We start from the raw sequence: 16,834 nt of genomic DNA on the forward strand, positions 1-16,834 counted from the left end.
AAAAAAAAAATTTCCCTATTAAATTTTTTTCCAAAACATTCTTTGATAATTTTTAATGAAAACCTAAGTAATTTCCTACATTTCATTCTCTGACCAACTTTTTGTAGATCTTATAGTTATTAAATTGATATTTTTCGAAAAAAAAGTTTTAAAAAACTTAAAAAAAATTGATCAGACCTACAAAATTTTAGTCAAAGAATGAAATATAGGAAATGATTTTGGTTTTCATTAAACATTAACAAAGAATTTTTTGGAAAAAAATTCATTGAAAAAAAATATTTTGAAAATAAAAATTCATTTTTCTCGAAAACATATGCTTTAAAAATTCTAAAAAAATTGATATAAATAGCCTTTAAAATTTCCAACAAGTTTTTTTCGAACAACAACTTTTTCATTTTTTTCTTTGAAAAAATACTATTAATATTTAATTCGTAACATTTTTATGTATAAATTATCGCAATTTACATGCTCTGCTAACTTTTCGCTATTTAAAAAATGTCAAGAACATGTCAAACGTGAGAATTCACACACAAAAATGTTACGAGCAAAACATTATTTTTTTCATGAGTCTTCATACAAAAATGACTTATATTCCAAAAACTATAAAAGATAGAAAGTTGATGTATTCGACAAAAGTTTATATTTTAACATGGTCTAAATCTTTATCGAATACACTATATCGCTATCTTGACTTTAAATAAAATAAGGATAAGTTTTATTTTTTTCAAAGAAAACATGAAAAAGTTGTTGTTCGAAAAACTTTTTCCATGAAAAAGTGCTCATCTTCCGATGTATGGACGACTTGTTGGAAATTGTAAGGGTTATTCACATATATATTTTTTGGAAATTTTTAAAATATACGTTTTTGAGAAAAATGAATTTTAATTTTTAAAATAACTTTTTTGTCAGCGAATTTTTTTTCCAATAAATTTTTGGTATTTTTTTGTTAAAATTTAAACAATTTACACATCTCGTCTTTTGACAAGAATTTTGTAGAAATCATAGTTTTTAAATTATAATTTTTTGTAAAAAGTTAAGAGAAAAAATTTGTCTTTTCCCAAAAAGTAGTCTAATTCTTTTTCGAATATTTTAAGTATGCAAAGTTGCTTAAATGGCCCATGTCTTAACACCCACAACGTTTCACTACTATCTGAGATGGTGCTGCCAACTCCTAAGACGAATACTGGAATGTGTACATATTTGTAGATTTGTTTTGTTTGATGATATTTGACGTTTTCGTGAAACATAATTTTAGGGAAGTTTTGCTGGCAACTTTTTTGTATCCAATCAAAGTTTGCTTCTCTTACAAGTGAGACAATTGATCCGCAATTGGTTTTGATGCTGAATTCATTCATTATTTTTATGTCGACAATTAAAGACGCTTTTTGGAAAAAGTTTATTCCAGAGACTAAGGGTGGGTTTAGACTAGTGATGTATTCATGTGAAGAAATATGATGAGATTTATAGAAATCGCATCAACCGTTTACACTAGTGTGAACTTCTATAATGAATAAATCCATATTTTCGGTGAATTTATTCACCTGAAGTAGAACTGCATCCAACTTTAGTGATTTCTCACCAGTGAGAAATTCACAAGCGTTTACATATGCTGAATTTATTCAAGTTGTATATACCTCGAATAAGTGTATCATATTTATTCTCACCCGTCTACACCTATTTTCACGTGAATAAATCCATCTATATCTATAGATCTCCCTAATGTAAACCCGCCATAACGTAAGGCCGCCGTGTATTGAACAGTTTCTATTTTCGGGATTTCGCTTTGTCTAGAAGAGTTCGCGTTTAAATGATCACTTTATTTACCGCAGTGAATACTGACGCAATCCTCTACAGACCCTCATTTTGACAACTATTATCGATAAAATTATGCAAAGGGAATTGAAGAAACGATAATTAAACTGTTAAATTTGGGGTAATTCACTCCGATCATGAATATTCAATACACCCCTTCAATCCAAGGGCAAAAAGTCTAACTGCACTGTCAAAAGTCGTTAAATTCTGCTATCATCCATCACCGGTGGCACTCGCCGACGACTGCTTTCTTGTGGGTCGTAAAGTGGACGGGAATTGTCTTAGTTTTTAAAAAGGCAGACATAATAGATAGCATTGTTTTCCGTCTATGGTTTGTGCAGTTTTGCATCACGTCTTCTCGCCATTTCGGTATGGGATCTTCCTTCTCGTTAGCTAATGGCCATCTGGGGCTGCCTGCTTGGAACGGACAGTCAAAATTGCATAAATCTGACGAGTTTATTGCCTAGCAATCACATTACGGACTGAATTCTTACCCAACCCAACGGACTGGCTGTCATCATATCGTTCCTGGGTTTATGAAAATCAATATCAACGAGCATTGTGTCAATTCTTATAATTGCGAACAGTTTCATTACGTTGCGAAAGATAGCGATGATGTTTACCAAAGTAGGGACTGCGATCGTTCGTGTTGATATAGTACAGGCCGAGGACCCCACAGGCAGCATTCGAAGGTTCTCCGCCGAGTTTGGCTCGGCCGATCCGATTTAATCCGATAGCGGGGAGATCACCCAGCGAACCGATCCTTTCCGCCATCAAATTTTCCTCTGGCTCAAGGAGCGACTCCACGAACAATTTCCAGGAACGCGAGTGTGAGCACAATCCTGTATGTATATAGTAAAATGTATGTTAGTTTACATCTCGATTGAATAAATTGACTTTATACAGTGCCTTTTATGATTTCATGATAAGACCACCCATATAGTTGAAGATTCAGAGAAAAAGTATATTTTTCGAACTTTTTCTTCAATGGAAACGGGTGAGTCATAATTAGCGGTACTTAGTGAAACCATGTTTCGTTTCTTGACATAGGACTATGTCTTCGATTTCTATATAGTGGGGTAACTCTACGAAAAATGTAACGATTCATTAAGAGATTCCAAGCGCATATTATTCAAATCGTTATTACGACATATGTTGTGTTATATACGATTAGACAGGAAATTTATCCAGCAAGTTTAGCTTGAAACACGAACAGATAATATAGTAAAAAAATATAGGATGTTGTGTTCAAGACACGACCGGATTGTTGACGTAGAACTACCTTGTAGTTGAATTCAAATCGCTTGTTTATAACTGCGGATATTATTTGATAATGCTACGAAAATTTTGAAATAATCATACAAGTTTTGTCGCCCCGGTTTTTTTTATTGTAGAATCATTTGACGATAATTGTTTGATGCCTTGTTCTTGTGCTCTCAGAACAATACATGCTCGAGATAAGCACAGCTGTCGTCCTCAGTGGAGAAAGTTGTACTACTGACAAGCGAAACCAAATCACATACAAAATTTCAGAACGACATTTACTTACTTGGTGACTAAATAAACGAAATAAACTCTATCTGTTAATCTCAACAACCTCGAAAAGAGTAGCACTGCTACATTATGATCAAGATTAGCGCAAATGCAATCCTAGTTGAAAGCAGCTTTGCCACTGGCACGCGAGCCCAAAAAAAAATTAACAACTTAATATTACTTATTGAATAACTTGGTATTCTCCAAATAATTATTGGTGCACAACCTTAACACCTGCTTCACCATAACGTCAGTTCAATGCATTGATGACAGAAAACAAACAATGTTAACTGCTTGGAAAAAGGCTGAATATTTGTCTCAGAAGAGATTCATTAGCAATACCCTATCGTAAATATTTCCCTCCCGCTATTTCTCCTCCTTGTTTATATTTATCACTAGCTGACCCGGCAAACGTTTTTCTGCCATATAAATTATTCCTAGTGAATATATTGGTTTGGTTGTAAAAAACACTATTGTAATGTAAGTGTGTTCGAATGGTTTCATTCATGGTATGTGGGAATGGGATTCGTAAACATTTGAAGGAATGGAACACTACAGCCGATGGCCGTCGATAACAAAAAACCCACAAATTTTCTTATTTTAATGTACTTCATTTACGTAACTGACATGTTTGATGTAAAGTTTTAATATGTTGAGTATAGTGTGAAGCGGAAAAAGTAAAAAATAAATAAAGAAAATCAATATTAATTTCGTTCAAATGCTATCTCGTTGATGAAAAATGGTCGCTTATCGTTTTGTGAATCGATGGCCGAATTCATTACTGTTGGGCTCCGTTCATGAACTGGGAGCCCAAAGATACGACAAACAACTACACTGGAGCGGATATACAGTGCAATTTTGTAACCCATTATCTCGTTGTTATCATTCAATCTATGAGTATTCAAATCGGTAATCTGAATTTGATACACAGCCATATAGCTTCCCTTACTTACGGACTTTATTTATTACTCTTCACCGAACTGCAGAACTCAACGATCATATGAGCACTGAATGTTTTGCTCAGCTGAGGCGAATATGGTACTACCCAAAGATTTCAGGATTCAATCGAAATCGACTTTGCATTCTGAAATCCGTTCGGGTCAAATTTAATCGTTCTATGGAAATGTGGTAACCCTGCCTTGATGAAAAACAAATGTCGAAATAATTCATGATGTTATTAGAATACTTCCGAATAAATATAAGTGGTGATTGATTTTTTTTAATATAGTGCATACAAAAATACTAAAATTGCAAAATGAAAAGTTAAAAATAAGGGATGGGATTGAGAAAATGAAAAATTAGGTTTTTATGTATTTTTTAAGGCAAATTGAAAAAAAAACAGATAACAGGTTATTCAGAAAATTAGTTTTTTTCTGCATAGGACACCTCTAACCGATATCAATTATTCAGTAATCGGTATATCAGTGGTTTGTAATATAGTTTACGACCTATTCTCATGCCTAACATACTGTTATTTTTTACGTTTAATTTCATGAAAATTGGTCAAGTCGCTTCGGAGAAGTTCGACCAAGAACATCGTGACACAAGATTTTTATATATATAGATTACGACTGCATAATTTGCAACACCAAACAATCGTCAATCATAGCATAAAAAATTAGGCGATTGTTGCATCGTTACAGGGCCAATGCACACGGGAGCAGGTAAAAATGGGGTTTCAGCGTAGCGAAGATGCATTATTTTTACGTACGGGTTATGAAGCACTCACGTACGCATACAAATATCCATATATCGATGGCTTGAAGTAACTAAATATACACACACTTATATCAATGATTGCAATGCCAGAGCCATCAGCGAGTGAGTAATTTGGTCGCGTCCACAGCTCAATCAGAAACGAAGACATGTGATGACGCAAAACAAGGAAGAACAAGCGATATTAATTGCTTTACACACACACACAAATGGACAGAACAAATGTATGAGGAAATGGGAATGCTTCCAATTTTCATCAATTTGAACCATATATAGACTATGGGATTGTCTATATATGGTTCAAATGAGGGATAATCTTGGAAGGAGAAAATACTATCTTTATCTTTAGTATATTGTAGTCATAGATTTATTTGACTTAGGCTTATATTTATATAGATCTTAATTATTCAGACTTGTTAGACAGACTTGTCTTCTTCTTAATAATTGAATAAACAGAAGAAAAGGATAGTAATGGCTTCGATGGTATTTTCGTGTACATTTTTTAACAGAATGTGGTTCCGGATTCTACCACGTTATCTCATCTAACACGTTTAACACGTTCACGCCGGCGCGTACCACTAGACTGCCTCGTGTCGTTATCAGTGCCACAGATTATCAAAATTTATTCACGAATGAAGGAATCAGACTTTTCCCAGTATTGGATGAATTCTCTTCTGTTGAAACTTAACACCATAATGAGTATAACACAAGAGTCGAGACGCGTGAACTTTGTCTGGTATATTGATCGAAAACAGCATGAACGAATTTCGAAAAGCCTACATTCAGGCACTTTCATTACTGTCAATAAATTTAGGTTAACGTACTTAACGTACGTGATAAGTTGATCTTCATCGCTTGCAGTGAATTTTTATTGAAAACGTGTCACCCATTGCACATATAAATGGTGGTGTATGCCATTTCCGAGCAATCGTAAGTAGATTTATAAAACGTAGCAAGAGTTGTTCTATACATTCCATTGCCGAAGTCGTCATAAACAAGAATTTTGTGTGATGAGTTGCCATCCTTTACTATTAATCGATTGCACTCTCAATTGGCGACGTTGAATTTTGTGCTCTGATTTTCACTAACACGCAATGATCTTCATTTTCGACCTTACGAATACCATGACGAAAAGGAAGATGCATATGAAAAATGAACTTCATGGCAAGCTGATGTTGATGTTCATTCCACTGGGGTTCATTGATAGTGTTGTTTCATATTTATCGACTCTCGCTTGAGCAGTAGATTTTCAATACAAGGAAGGCAGAAATTCGCCGAATTTTAATGTCGTGAACGTGAATATTTTCAGCACTGGTCGTTATTGTGTCATTGTGTCATGATTCGTAGCATGTTACAATAAACGAATGCCACTTGGGGAAACACCCTCTGATCATATTTGAACAAACGAAAGTGGATTATTCAGAAAAACGGCGGGATCGTGTTAAACACAAGTTCATACAGTAAACGGTTTTTTTGCAGGGCTTTCGTTTGATGTTTCAAAAAAGAAAAAAATACGAATTTTTACCAATGAAAAAACTCACTTCAAATACAATTACTGGACACAATGTTAGTCCTATGTCAAGATCCCATCCAAGTCTCTAGGCTCAGACCCATCAACTTTTTTTTTAAAATTCAATTATTTATTGCATTTTCACAAGTCCATACAATGTGCGTTTAAGGTGTGAAACAATTAGACAGATAGTGGCCCTTGAACATCAATTTTCCTGAACACCACCTTGAGATCAACTTTTTTGACACATCTGTTGATACGGGATTTGAGTTGTTGGTGGGCATTTTCGCACACCGTTTGAGACAGTATGGCCCAATACGACTCGATTGGCCTTGGTTGGTTTGAGGGATTGTCTTCTTTATGTACAAACGGTATGTTATGGGCGGTTATGGGTGACCGTTGCGTAATGGCACGAAGCTTTGGAAGGATTGGAACGAGGTACTGGTTGATTCCATTGTCAAGTCATGAAGAATGCTGATATCCCGTTGTCGGTTGAAAAATAACGCATACTTCCGATTCTGCAGAAATTGATTGACCAGGACAATAACGTACACGACGAAGATGTGGAATTTGAGGCCCTGATCGACTATGGCACAGTTAACATTGTTTTGCATCGAAACACAAATTTCTACGATGATGAAAATTCGTTTTCGACTGCCGAGGGTGCGAATGCTTCATCAGTTTGATGAAAATGAAGAGTCCGAAAATTGGGTTTCAAATGAAACATAAGGCTTTATGTGGAATTGAAAATTTTTTTACTAGGGCTGGGGAAAACGGATTGCCAACGGAATAGCAATTCCTGCTGCGATAATTTCGTAAAAATATGTTAGAGAAAAAAGTTACTTTTTAATTTTTGCTTTGTTGCATATTATGCACATTAGAGTGCCAATGAATGTATGGGAAAAAGTGACCTTCGAATTTTCGAATGGGACTTCCTGCGAAGAGTTGATTCCCGCGAAAAAAATACCCTATGCAAAATTTCAGCTCAATCGGACTTTATTTACCAGTGTCGCACAGCCGTCAAAGTTTCAGTTTTTTTAAACCGTAAAATACCCAAGGGATTTTATCAAAAATCTAACATGGGGATTTAGATGACCAAAAAATCGACAGTAGATCTCAACGTTTCATGAAATTTAAAGTCATTTGGCATCATCTTTTTTTCAAAACTCCGATTCTTTGCACTCCCCTCTTGGGAGATTTTACGGTTTTTGGAAGATTCAAGCTTTGGCGTCTTTGTGATAATAGTAAATATAGTCCTATTGGGCTGGAATGTTATATAGTGTATTTTTTCGAGGGAATCAACATTTTTTTGGAAGTCGTAAATTTGAGATGACTATTTTCATTGGCACTCTCATGCACATCGTTGATCATGAATTTGTTTTTAAACTGAAATGAATAATAAATTGCCAAACAAGTGTTATTGAATTTGTTCTGCGATAATATCGTAACATATGAAGATGCTAATTAGACATCTTTTGAGAATCCAATAAATCAAAGGACTATCCAAGCGGATGCAAAGGTTTATCACTTATTTTGTGTTCTTTGCAACAATTTCAACACTCCTACCCCAACTTTTCCTTGTCCTTACTACGTCCATGACTTTTCGAATGATCATATTATACACTCTGTCCAACTCATATAATAATTGTATTGATATCAACACAATTTTATTCTATTGATTTTCATCACATGAAACGCTATGACTCAGGAATAACATTTTATTGAGTGGTTTTCATAGCTGTTTCGATGATATTATCTGGTATCAGTGTCGAAAAAAATAACGATGCTTTCACCAATACAAACAAAACCATTGCGGAAAATTGATAAATGAAAATTCAACTTTCAGAGCACTAGCTCGAGTTTTCCGACGTTTTTCACTATACAGTGCGACGGCAGATGAAAATTTAGTATCTTGGGAGTAATTGATTAGAGTTTGGTTGATATAATTTGATGAGAAGTGTGCGAAAACAATCATTTTCTCCACAATGTTTCGCAAAATTATTGATTTTCGAGCGAGGGAAGAGGGAGGGAGATAATAGAAATGAGCGCCATTGTGGCAGCCATTTGTGGCTAGCTTCCATCTTCACCTTAAATCTGACAAATGCCGAAGGGAAAAGTCCTCACGGAGAGAGAAGAAAGACAAATCGATGCATTCCACCAAGAAAATGTTGGTATCAGAGAAATTTCTCATCGGAATGGACGATCCCATCAAGTAGTGCTCATTTATTTGGCGATTCCTCAAAGATACGGCAAGAAGGAGAGAGCTCCACGTAAATCGAAGCTCTCTGACCGGGATAAGCGGGAAATAGCTAGAACAGGTTCGAATCCCTTAAAAATCGCATTTTCAAATAAAGCAATATTTCAACTACTTAACTGCTCGGGTGACAATTCGTCAAATTTTGGTAAAAAACTCTCACATAGAGACGATCCAAAAGGTTAAAACTTCTCATCTTACACCATCTCACATCGGAAGATGTCTGAGTTTTGCCAAAGCTTGTGACAAAGAATGTTTCCAAAAGAATACATTTTACTATATACCATAACGAAAAGTTCTTCAATGTATAGGTTATCTCCACTGTCGAAAAAAAGTTCAATTTTGATGGTCCTCAAGGTTTCAACGGGTACTGGCGTGTTTTACGGAAAAAGCAACAGTATTATTCAACCAGGAATTTTGGTGGAGACTTGTGCATGGTTTGGGCGGGATGCCGGAAAGCTCAAGATAGCTTTCACATCATTCAAGGATTACATACATATTCTGGAATCCCCTCTCCTACCGTTTTTGCGTGGATATCGTCAAAAAAATTCACATTCCAGCAAAACAATGCTACTATACATACCAGCAAGTAAACTAAGCAATGGATTAGGGACCAAAAACAATTTTTTTGGACTGGCCGGCTCGCCCTCCAGACTTGAATTCTGTTGAAAATCTTAGGGGGGATCCTTGTACGCAGAATCTACACTGAGGGAAAACTTCACACCACGATTGAAGAGCTCAAGGTCGCAATTTCGGAAAAATGGAAAAATATCGAGAAATCCGATCAGCAGAATTTGGTAAATAGTATTCCAACACGAATTTTCAAGGTCATTAATCGAAATGGCAAAGTTACCAATTATTGACATGTAAATCAGCCGATCGTTTTGAATTTTTCATTGAAATTCTAACTGTTTGTGTTGCAACGAAATAGAATCAGGTTGGTCTTATAGAAGTTGGACAGTGTGTATATGATCATTCGAAATAACCGAATTTAAACATATTAAACGGATCCTGCTCATCTTAGCTACATTCATATCTCATTAAATTATGATATTGAGTATGTTTAAATATTAAATCAATGTATTCATTTAAATTTGGAATTTTCGACGTATATAATCAAAACTAGTTGTATGGAACAACTCATATTCCAGCCCCTTCTCTACTTAGTTACGTTCAAATTTGTTCAAATAATCATATTTATAAAATATATTAACAAATTATTCAAAATTGCTGATAAAAAAATCAAAACCAAAATACTACGGATAATCGATTCCGACTTGTAATAGTAATTATTATTTGTAGCATAGGAAACAGTTTTACCAGAACTCTCTACCTTCGCTTCAGTTGGCAGTCGGGGGATCAACACCACTCAACTTTTCGACTTTATTGTAACTACCAGAAGAGGATTAAACTAAAGAGTTCATTCGTCTTTAGAACTAAGGATAAAAAGAGTGAGCGCAATATTTATACTGTATCTCTTCTTTTTTCCTTGGTTAGAACGACACACGTTGAATTGATACGATTTTTTTCGAAATGTTATGTAAATATGATCATGAAGTCTGATTAAAAGGGGGGCCTGAGGGTTAGTGACACCCAATGGTCAACAATTTAACATTTAATATATGAATTCAGCGCCGGCATATTCAATTTAAAGGCATGTAGATATAGTATAGCGGCAAACTTTCCTTTATTCGAACACAAAATTATTCTTAACTAGACAGAAATCCACTTTAATCTCTTCCCTCATATTAGGGGGGCAAGATAAATTGCATTCAGACCATTTCGAATTCTGCATGAATCTTTTCACTTTTGTTCGAACATTTTCGATGCTTTGTACAAAGAAAATCCTTCCTCAATCGCCTGCGTTACTCTTTATTCTTCTTCCAACGTTGTCTGTCCATCCTTTTTTTGTTATTCCGCGGTATCTGGAATCAATTAGACCGAAGAAAAGTCCCAAACCTGTATAACCAATTCACCTCACACTTACGTATCCATATCACCCCACACAGCATGCCAGAATTAAAATGCAATTTATTTCATTTGCTGTTATCAAACTTACAGTTTCACTGCACCAAATGGTTTCTCTTTTGTAGACGAGGAACTTTACTGTACAATACACGAAAAGTTTGTTAAATCAGCCGAGAAAAAACTTTGAAACCACGATCGAAAAACTTACATTTTCTTGCAATCAAAGTGCTTCTTTGTTCATGCTACCGCTTGTCAAATTTTTTTTTAAGTTTTTTTTCGTTAGGTACACACATCTCAATTATAAAAAAATCCAATGTTGAGGCGTCCTTTTTGAGATAAAGGGGTGGTCCAAATCACCCCAACTTAACCTACTTTTTGGTTAAAGTTAAAAGTATAATATTTCGACGTTGAGGCGAAATTTTATTGGCTATTATATGTTTAGTGGAGTAAAAATCGTGATCTTGGAAAATTCTGATTAAAGGCTCACCATGAATTATTTCTAATGATATTGCAGCGGAATAAAGAAAGATAGAAGTTAGGTTTCAAAGAACAAATTATAGAGTGGTTAGATAGCTTCATTTTGGGTGGCAGAAACAATCAAGTTTATTATGAATTTGTGGGTTTTAAATAATAATAACACTTTCAAAACCGCTATTTCTTAAGTTTTTTCGTTCCAAAATGTTTTTAAATCCACTAATTCAGATGTTTCACAAATATATTCTGTACACAAATTTCCCATTTGCCAACAGAATCGTCCTACTTAGCGTACTTCTTGAAGTAGAGCCAGTTTAAGGCAACTAGTCCGGAACAATAAATAAATTCAATAACTCTGTAACTGTTGAAATTCAAACATATGCATAGAAGGATTGTATCATCAAACATGATCCTCTGTCACTTCCTTTAAGATTCCGTATACATGTATTTTTTTTATATGAGGAAAGTATTTTCTGATTTTAACAGGATGAATCAACATTATTGTTTTTAGGTTTGTTAAAAAAAACTAAGCATTCATATATATAGAACATTTGAAAAATTTTTTTTTGTTCGATTATATTCAGTTAAAAGAAATTGGAGAATGTATATAATCGAGTCCGCCCTGTTTAACGTTTTATCATAATATTATTTTTGATAACTTAAAAAAAAAATAATTTTTCAATCAAATAAATATTTTTAATAACTTTTCGGGTTTTGGAATGGAATGGAATGTTGTCACTGATTGTTCTTGATACCTCACAATACAGCTGTCGATTCTACGTTCCACGACGGCGCGTACCTTCCATATAACTCGGAAACGTTTATTGGCATTCAATTCATTATAGATTAACATTTCGGGAAATAATATAAATATCAATAAAATCTCGTACTATAGAAAAATACAAGATGAAAAAATCCTGATTTTAGCCCCAAAGCCAGACATCATGCATATATTTTCCGAAGAGTTATGATTGTATGAACATTGACAAAACTTTTCTAGTCTCATTCTTTCCATCTATCCCCTGATATGTAATAACATCTAATATCTAAAAATATCTCACCTCCAATATTCAATCCACAACCCGGTTGTGTTATGCCTCCATTCGGGTAGAAATCGGCCGATCCCAACGGATCGCGAAAGCCCAGAATACCCCCGTTCGTATGAATTATTTCAACATACGTAGCGTCTCCAGTGGCGACTCGATTATTCGGTCGATCCAGATAAAACAGTGGAAAGGCCGGATCCAATCCAACAATAGTTGACACTTTACCCCGTGGAATGTATTTTCCTGCAATTCCGGCGATGTGCGCACCAAGACTGTGACCGATCAGGTAAACGTTGTCCAAAGACATTCCCCGAGTTGTCTCCAAATCAACGAGAACTCTAGCTAACGTTCTGCCCACAATTTCCACACAGGACGCCGCCGAAATGTAATTCCAGTTGAGAGCACACTTTGACCAATCCACCACCACTATGTTGTAATCCCACATGATAAGGTAGGTCTCACGAATGTTAAAGTTAATCGGAGAGTATCGACTGTTCTGCCAGCCATGTATGATGATCCGGGTTGGGTGCATGCCTACAAAAGTATCGTTGCCCAATGTATGCAACTCGTTCCACTTAAGTGCCGTTCCGATAGAGTTTCTCCTAGAGAAAAACACAAACTCTATTTCCGACTCGCCCATATCCCAGGATCGACTCTGAGCTTCCACAACGAGTGGATGGGTCCAGACCAATTCACCTGTCACTGTCGGAATCAGTACCCAGTCGGTGGTGCCGTTCGATTCGGTTGAGCTCAATGGAAATCCACCGATTCTTGCTAAGTGAAGTAAAACCACACAAAGTGCCCTTAAACTCGGAGAGACCATTTTTCTCGACTAAACCCTTTCGAAGCGAACACTAAAAATGTACTGAACCACAAATACACTGCTTGCGATCGTTCATAAAAAGTCGATAATCTGGCCTTGATCTCTAAGTACCTGTCATCTTGAAACTACCGAAGATAAGATTAACAACTGCATGCAACAGAAGAACTATAGATAACACATAATGGCGGGAACGTGAGGTAAATACCTACATATTTGTGTTAGCTCGGGGGAGTCAGTCCGGATATGCGGATTGTGAGCTTATCGTGGGAAATTTTTGACCAAGTAAGATAAGCGTGAAGGACAACATCATTTGATGGGAGCTCCGCATAATGTGGAATAATTTGATAATTATTTTTGACATTGCACTATTTAACAAAAAAATGTTCACGGATATATGAAAACAGATCGTGAACTGGTGGCTGATTGTGATCGATGCTAATGTTGAAATAAATGTGCCTGGACAAGGAAAGTACGTAAGTCAGAACAATTACTAACTCACAAACGTTAATTTGATACAGTTAGGCCAAGTTTCAAGCTCCATCATGGGCAGCTCTTTTCCCTTCGTTGAAAACAAATAAACCCACTGTCCTGTGTTGTAGAGTACTAAAATTACTTCGAAGCTTTATTGTAGCATCAATCTATGGAAACTGTTGGAATTTCACTTATTTCACGGCGCTCACATATTTATTCTTAGTACACGACAACAGAAGACTGAACGAACTTGCTGAACTTCCTAATGAATTAGTTAAAATCAAAACTAAAATGATGCATGATAAGAAGAACAATTACAATTTTATGTGAATGAACTCTTTTCTTCTACATTACATTTGTAAATAAAAAAAAAAACAAACCTGAAAAAGTTCTTAAAATCCCTTAAAGTATGGATAACCTAATCATCACATTTCCCAACAATGATACAGTATGCATCTGATAGGATCACACAAAACACTGATCATGTGTATGACGGCACATTCGACCAGAATGTACGCAATTCACCTGCTGCATTCCATCGCAACATCATCGTCACATTTCGAAATACCTCGGAAACCACCTTCACTGCTAGGCGCCTCCATTACGCGTTCCAGGCCTTCCCCGTCCAAACAATCATTTTTCCGCAATTTGTCATGAGAAGCTAATTGCATTAGTAGCCATTCCGCCAAGGACGGCAAATCAATCACTCATCGATACCTGTCGTCATCATCAGCCCCATCATCAGCGAATCACCTGTCGGCAAATCATCGCGGTCCAGGAAACCCCACATTCCCGGGTCGTTTACCGAACAGACGTGGACCGACTGACGCCTGACGGATAACAACAACAAAACAATTGCCGATGACACGAGTTTACAAACAGACCACCCGTGCGGCACGCAATCGGCTGTGTTCGACGTTCGGTGGATTTGCCCTCCAGGTGACCAATTTCGGATTTTACATCTTCACCAAATCAGCGTGCGTCAGCGAAGTTAATCAGCCAGATAATAAGTCACCCACAGCACAGTTGTCGAACGTGCAACACCCTATTCGAAGCTGCCATGACCTCTGGTCACCCCTTCCGCTTGTATTTATTGGTGTTCAAGGCAACGGCCACTTCTTATCACGATACGAAGCATTATACACCTTCTGCAAAAATACCCAAACTTATCGTGATGACCTTGAGGGTTGGGTTGCTTTTGGGCCGCTGACCTTATTTTGGTGGCTCCATTGTAATCGTGGATATTTCCCACATATAATCATCACAGATGGAGTCGCGAAGCGGAAGAAGTTTAAATAAGGCAGCAAATAGGGGAGGAAAATCGAGAGCGAAGTAATTTAAAACAACACAAGACAACGACGTTCGCTCTCTATTCCGCTGGATTCGATCACAACCCTGTGGGCGATTGGTTAGCATCCAAGACATCCTGATGGGAGTTTTGGGTTTGATATGGTGGTTTTTTCATCAAGAAATGTCTCTCCGATTTGCACGCTCCAGTCGTGCTTTAGGCATCGAAATCTCAACTGAGTACCAATTAAAATGAGGCAAGTAATACTACGTTGAAAAGAGGAAGTTCTTCTCGGAATGTTAGTTAGTTCTGCAACACGTAATCACGGAAACGAGTATTTAACAACTTATGTTTTATAGTATTTATACAGGTCGGACTCGATTATCCGGAGTATTGAGTTTTTTTCACTCCGGATAATCGAGCCATGAAATAAAAACGAATTTTCTCTCGGTAAACGTAATATAATTATGATTTGCACTTATTTATTAAACGGTTTTATCTAGGTTTGTATGTTTGTGACATTTTAGCTTTGTAACTTTGTATGTAGCGCTGTACCACATTAATAGAAATTTAACCCCTTTCCTGTTGACCGATTGATCTGAAATTTGGAACACATCTTTATCTCTGGTGTCATTATAAAACTGCGTATTATATGATCTTGAAAATCCGGCGGATTATGTATATATTTTCTGAAAAAAAATCCCATCAATATACCCATCAATATGGGTATCGAATGAAAAGGCTTGACCAGTAGAATACAAATATTTATTAAAAATGTAAATCAAAGATGGCGGCCGCAACAAAATGGCGGATTACATATTTTCTCAGAACCCCATCAATATGTATATAAAATGAAAGGGATTGACTAGGAGAATACAGTAATTTATGAAAAACGCAAACCCAAAATGGCTGCCACCACAAAATGGCGCCATATATATAGATATATATTTTTTTTTTCAAAACTCCATCAATATTGGTATCAAAAGAAAGTTCTCGACTAGTAGAACATAGCAGATCATGAAAAATCCAACTCCAAGATGGCCGCAGTTCAAAAACAACTAATTACTTTTTAAATGGTTTCATTCAGCTTAAACTGTTTGTATGTATGTTTGAATTTTTGTAGGGCTATTCCACATTAATAGAAAATTGAACCCGTTCCTGTTGACTGATTGATTTAAAATTTGGAAGACACTTTTAATTCTACTGTCATTATAAAACTACGTATTCCATGATCTTGAAAAATTCAATTTGGCCATCGCTAAAAATGGCCGAATTATTTGACTTGGAGAACACGAAACATAATAAACAACATAAATTCAAAAAGGTCGTCGCCACTAAATGGTCGACTATGTATTTTTTGCAATCCCTTAATATCGGTATCAAATGAAATGATTTGGCTAATAGAATACAGTACATCATGAAAATATTCCGAAGAAAATTAGGTAAGAAATAAACGTTGAATTTTCATGATCCACAGTTAGTTGTTTCATCATATTCCCCACGATTTTAATTTAGTCTCCTCATTGCCCTAAATTAATGAAGGAATGGATGTGATAACTACTGACTGCTACTTGTCTAATTATTTTCTAGCTTTTAGTATATTAAACCTAGTGAGTGAGGCAGAAAAGAGAATGCTGTCAGTTTCCCCTTTCTCTGCTCACATGCCATAAAATATAGGCAAATAGAATACACACACCCATAGTTAAGCTTCATAACACAGGAAAAAAGCTGATAAAAGGTACTAAAGCTTATTGAAATATGGCAGAGTAGTTTTCGTAGTTGATGAATCTCGACCTATAGAATACTTTGAATTGAAAATTGTTCGCGCAATTGTGTTTGAATAATGAATTCGAATTTGAATCCAAAGTAAAGTGAAGTGATATCCGACCACTTCCGAGCCATTCAAAAACAAACCGTTCAACTTAAAAAGTTTTTTTTA

The 16,834-nt window shown here is 35.8% G+C and overlaps 1 protein-coding gene across 1 annotated transcript in view; it reads right to left on the minus strand.

Moving 5' to 3' along the window:
- The window catches only part of LOC129774124 (lipase member H-like), a 28,686-nt gene extending 15,531 nt beyond the window's left edge, over positions 1-13,155 (minus strand). Inside the window, exons 1-2 of the mRNA XM_055777824.1 lie at positions 12,329-13,155; positions 2,409-2,654 (exon numbers count right to left, since the gene is read on the minus strand). Coding sequence (XP_055633799.1) covers positions 2,409-2,654; positions 12,329-13,136 — 1,054 coding nt within the window. The 5' untranslated portion in view covers positions 13,137-13,155. The remainder of the gene's footprint in view (positions 1-2,408; positions 2,655-12,328) is intronic.
- Between the last annotated feature and the right edge of the window lie 3,679 nt (positions 13,156-16,834).

Source organism: Toxorhynchites rutilus, chromosome 3, assembly GCF_029784135.1.
Source record: "Toxorhynchites rutilus septentrionalis strain SRP chromosome 3, ASM2978413v1, whole genome shotgun sequence".
Taxonomy (NCBI): domain Eukaryota; kingdom Metazoa; phylum Arthropoda; class Insecta; order Diptera; family Culicidae; genus Toxorhynchites; species Toxorhynchites rutilus.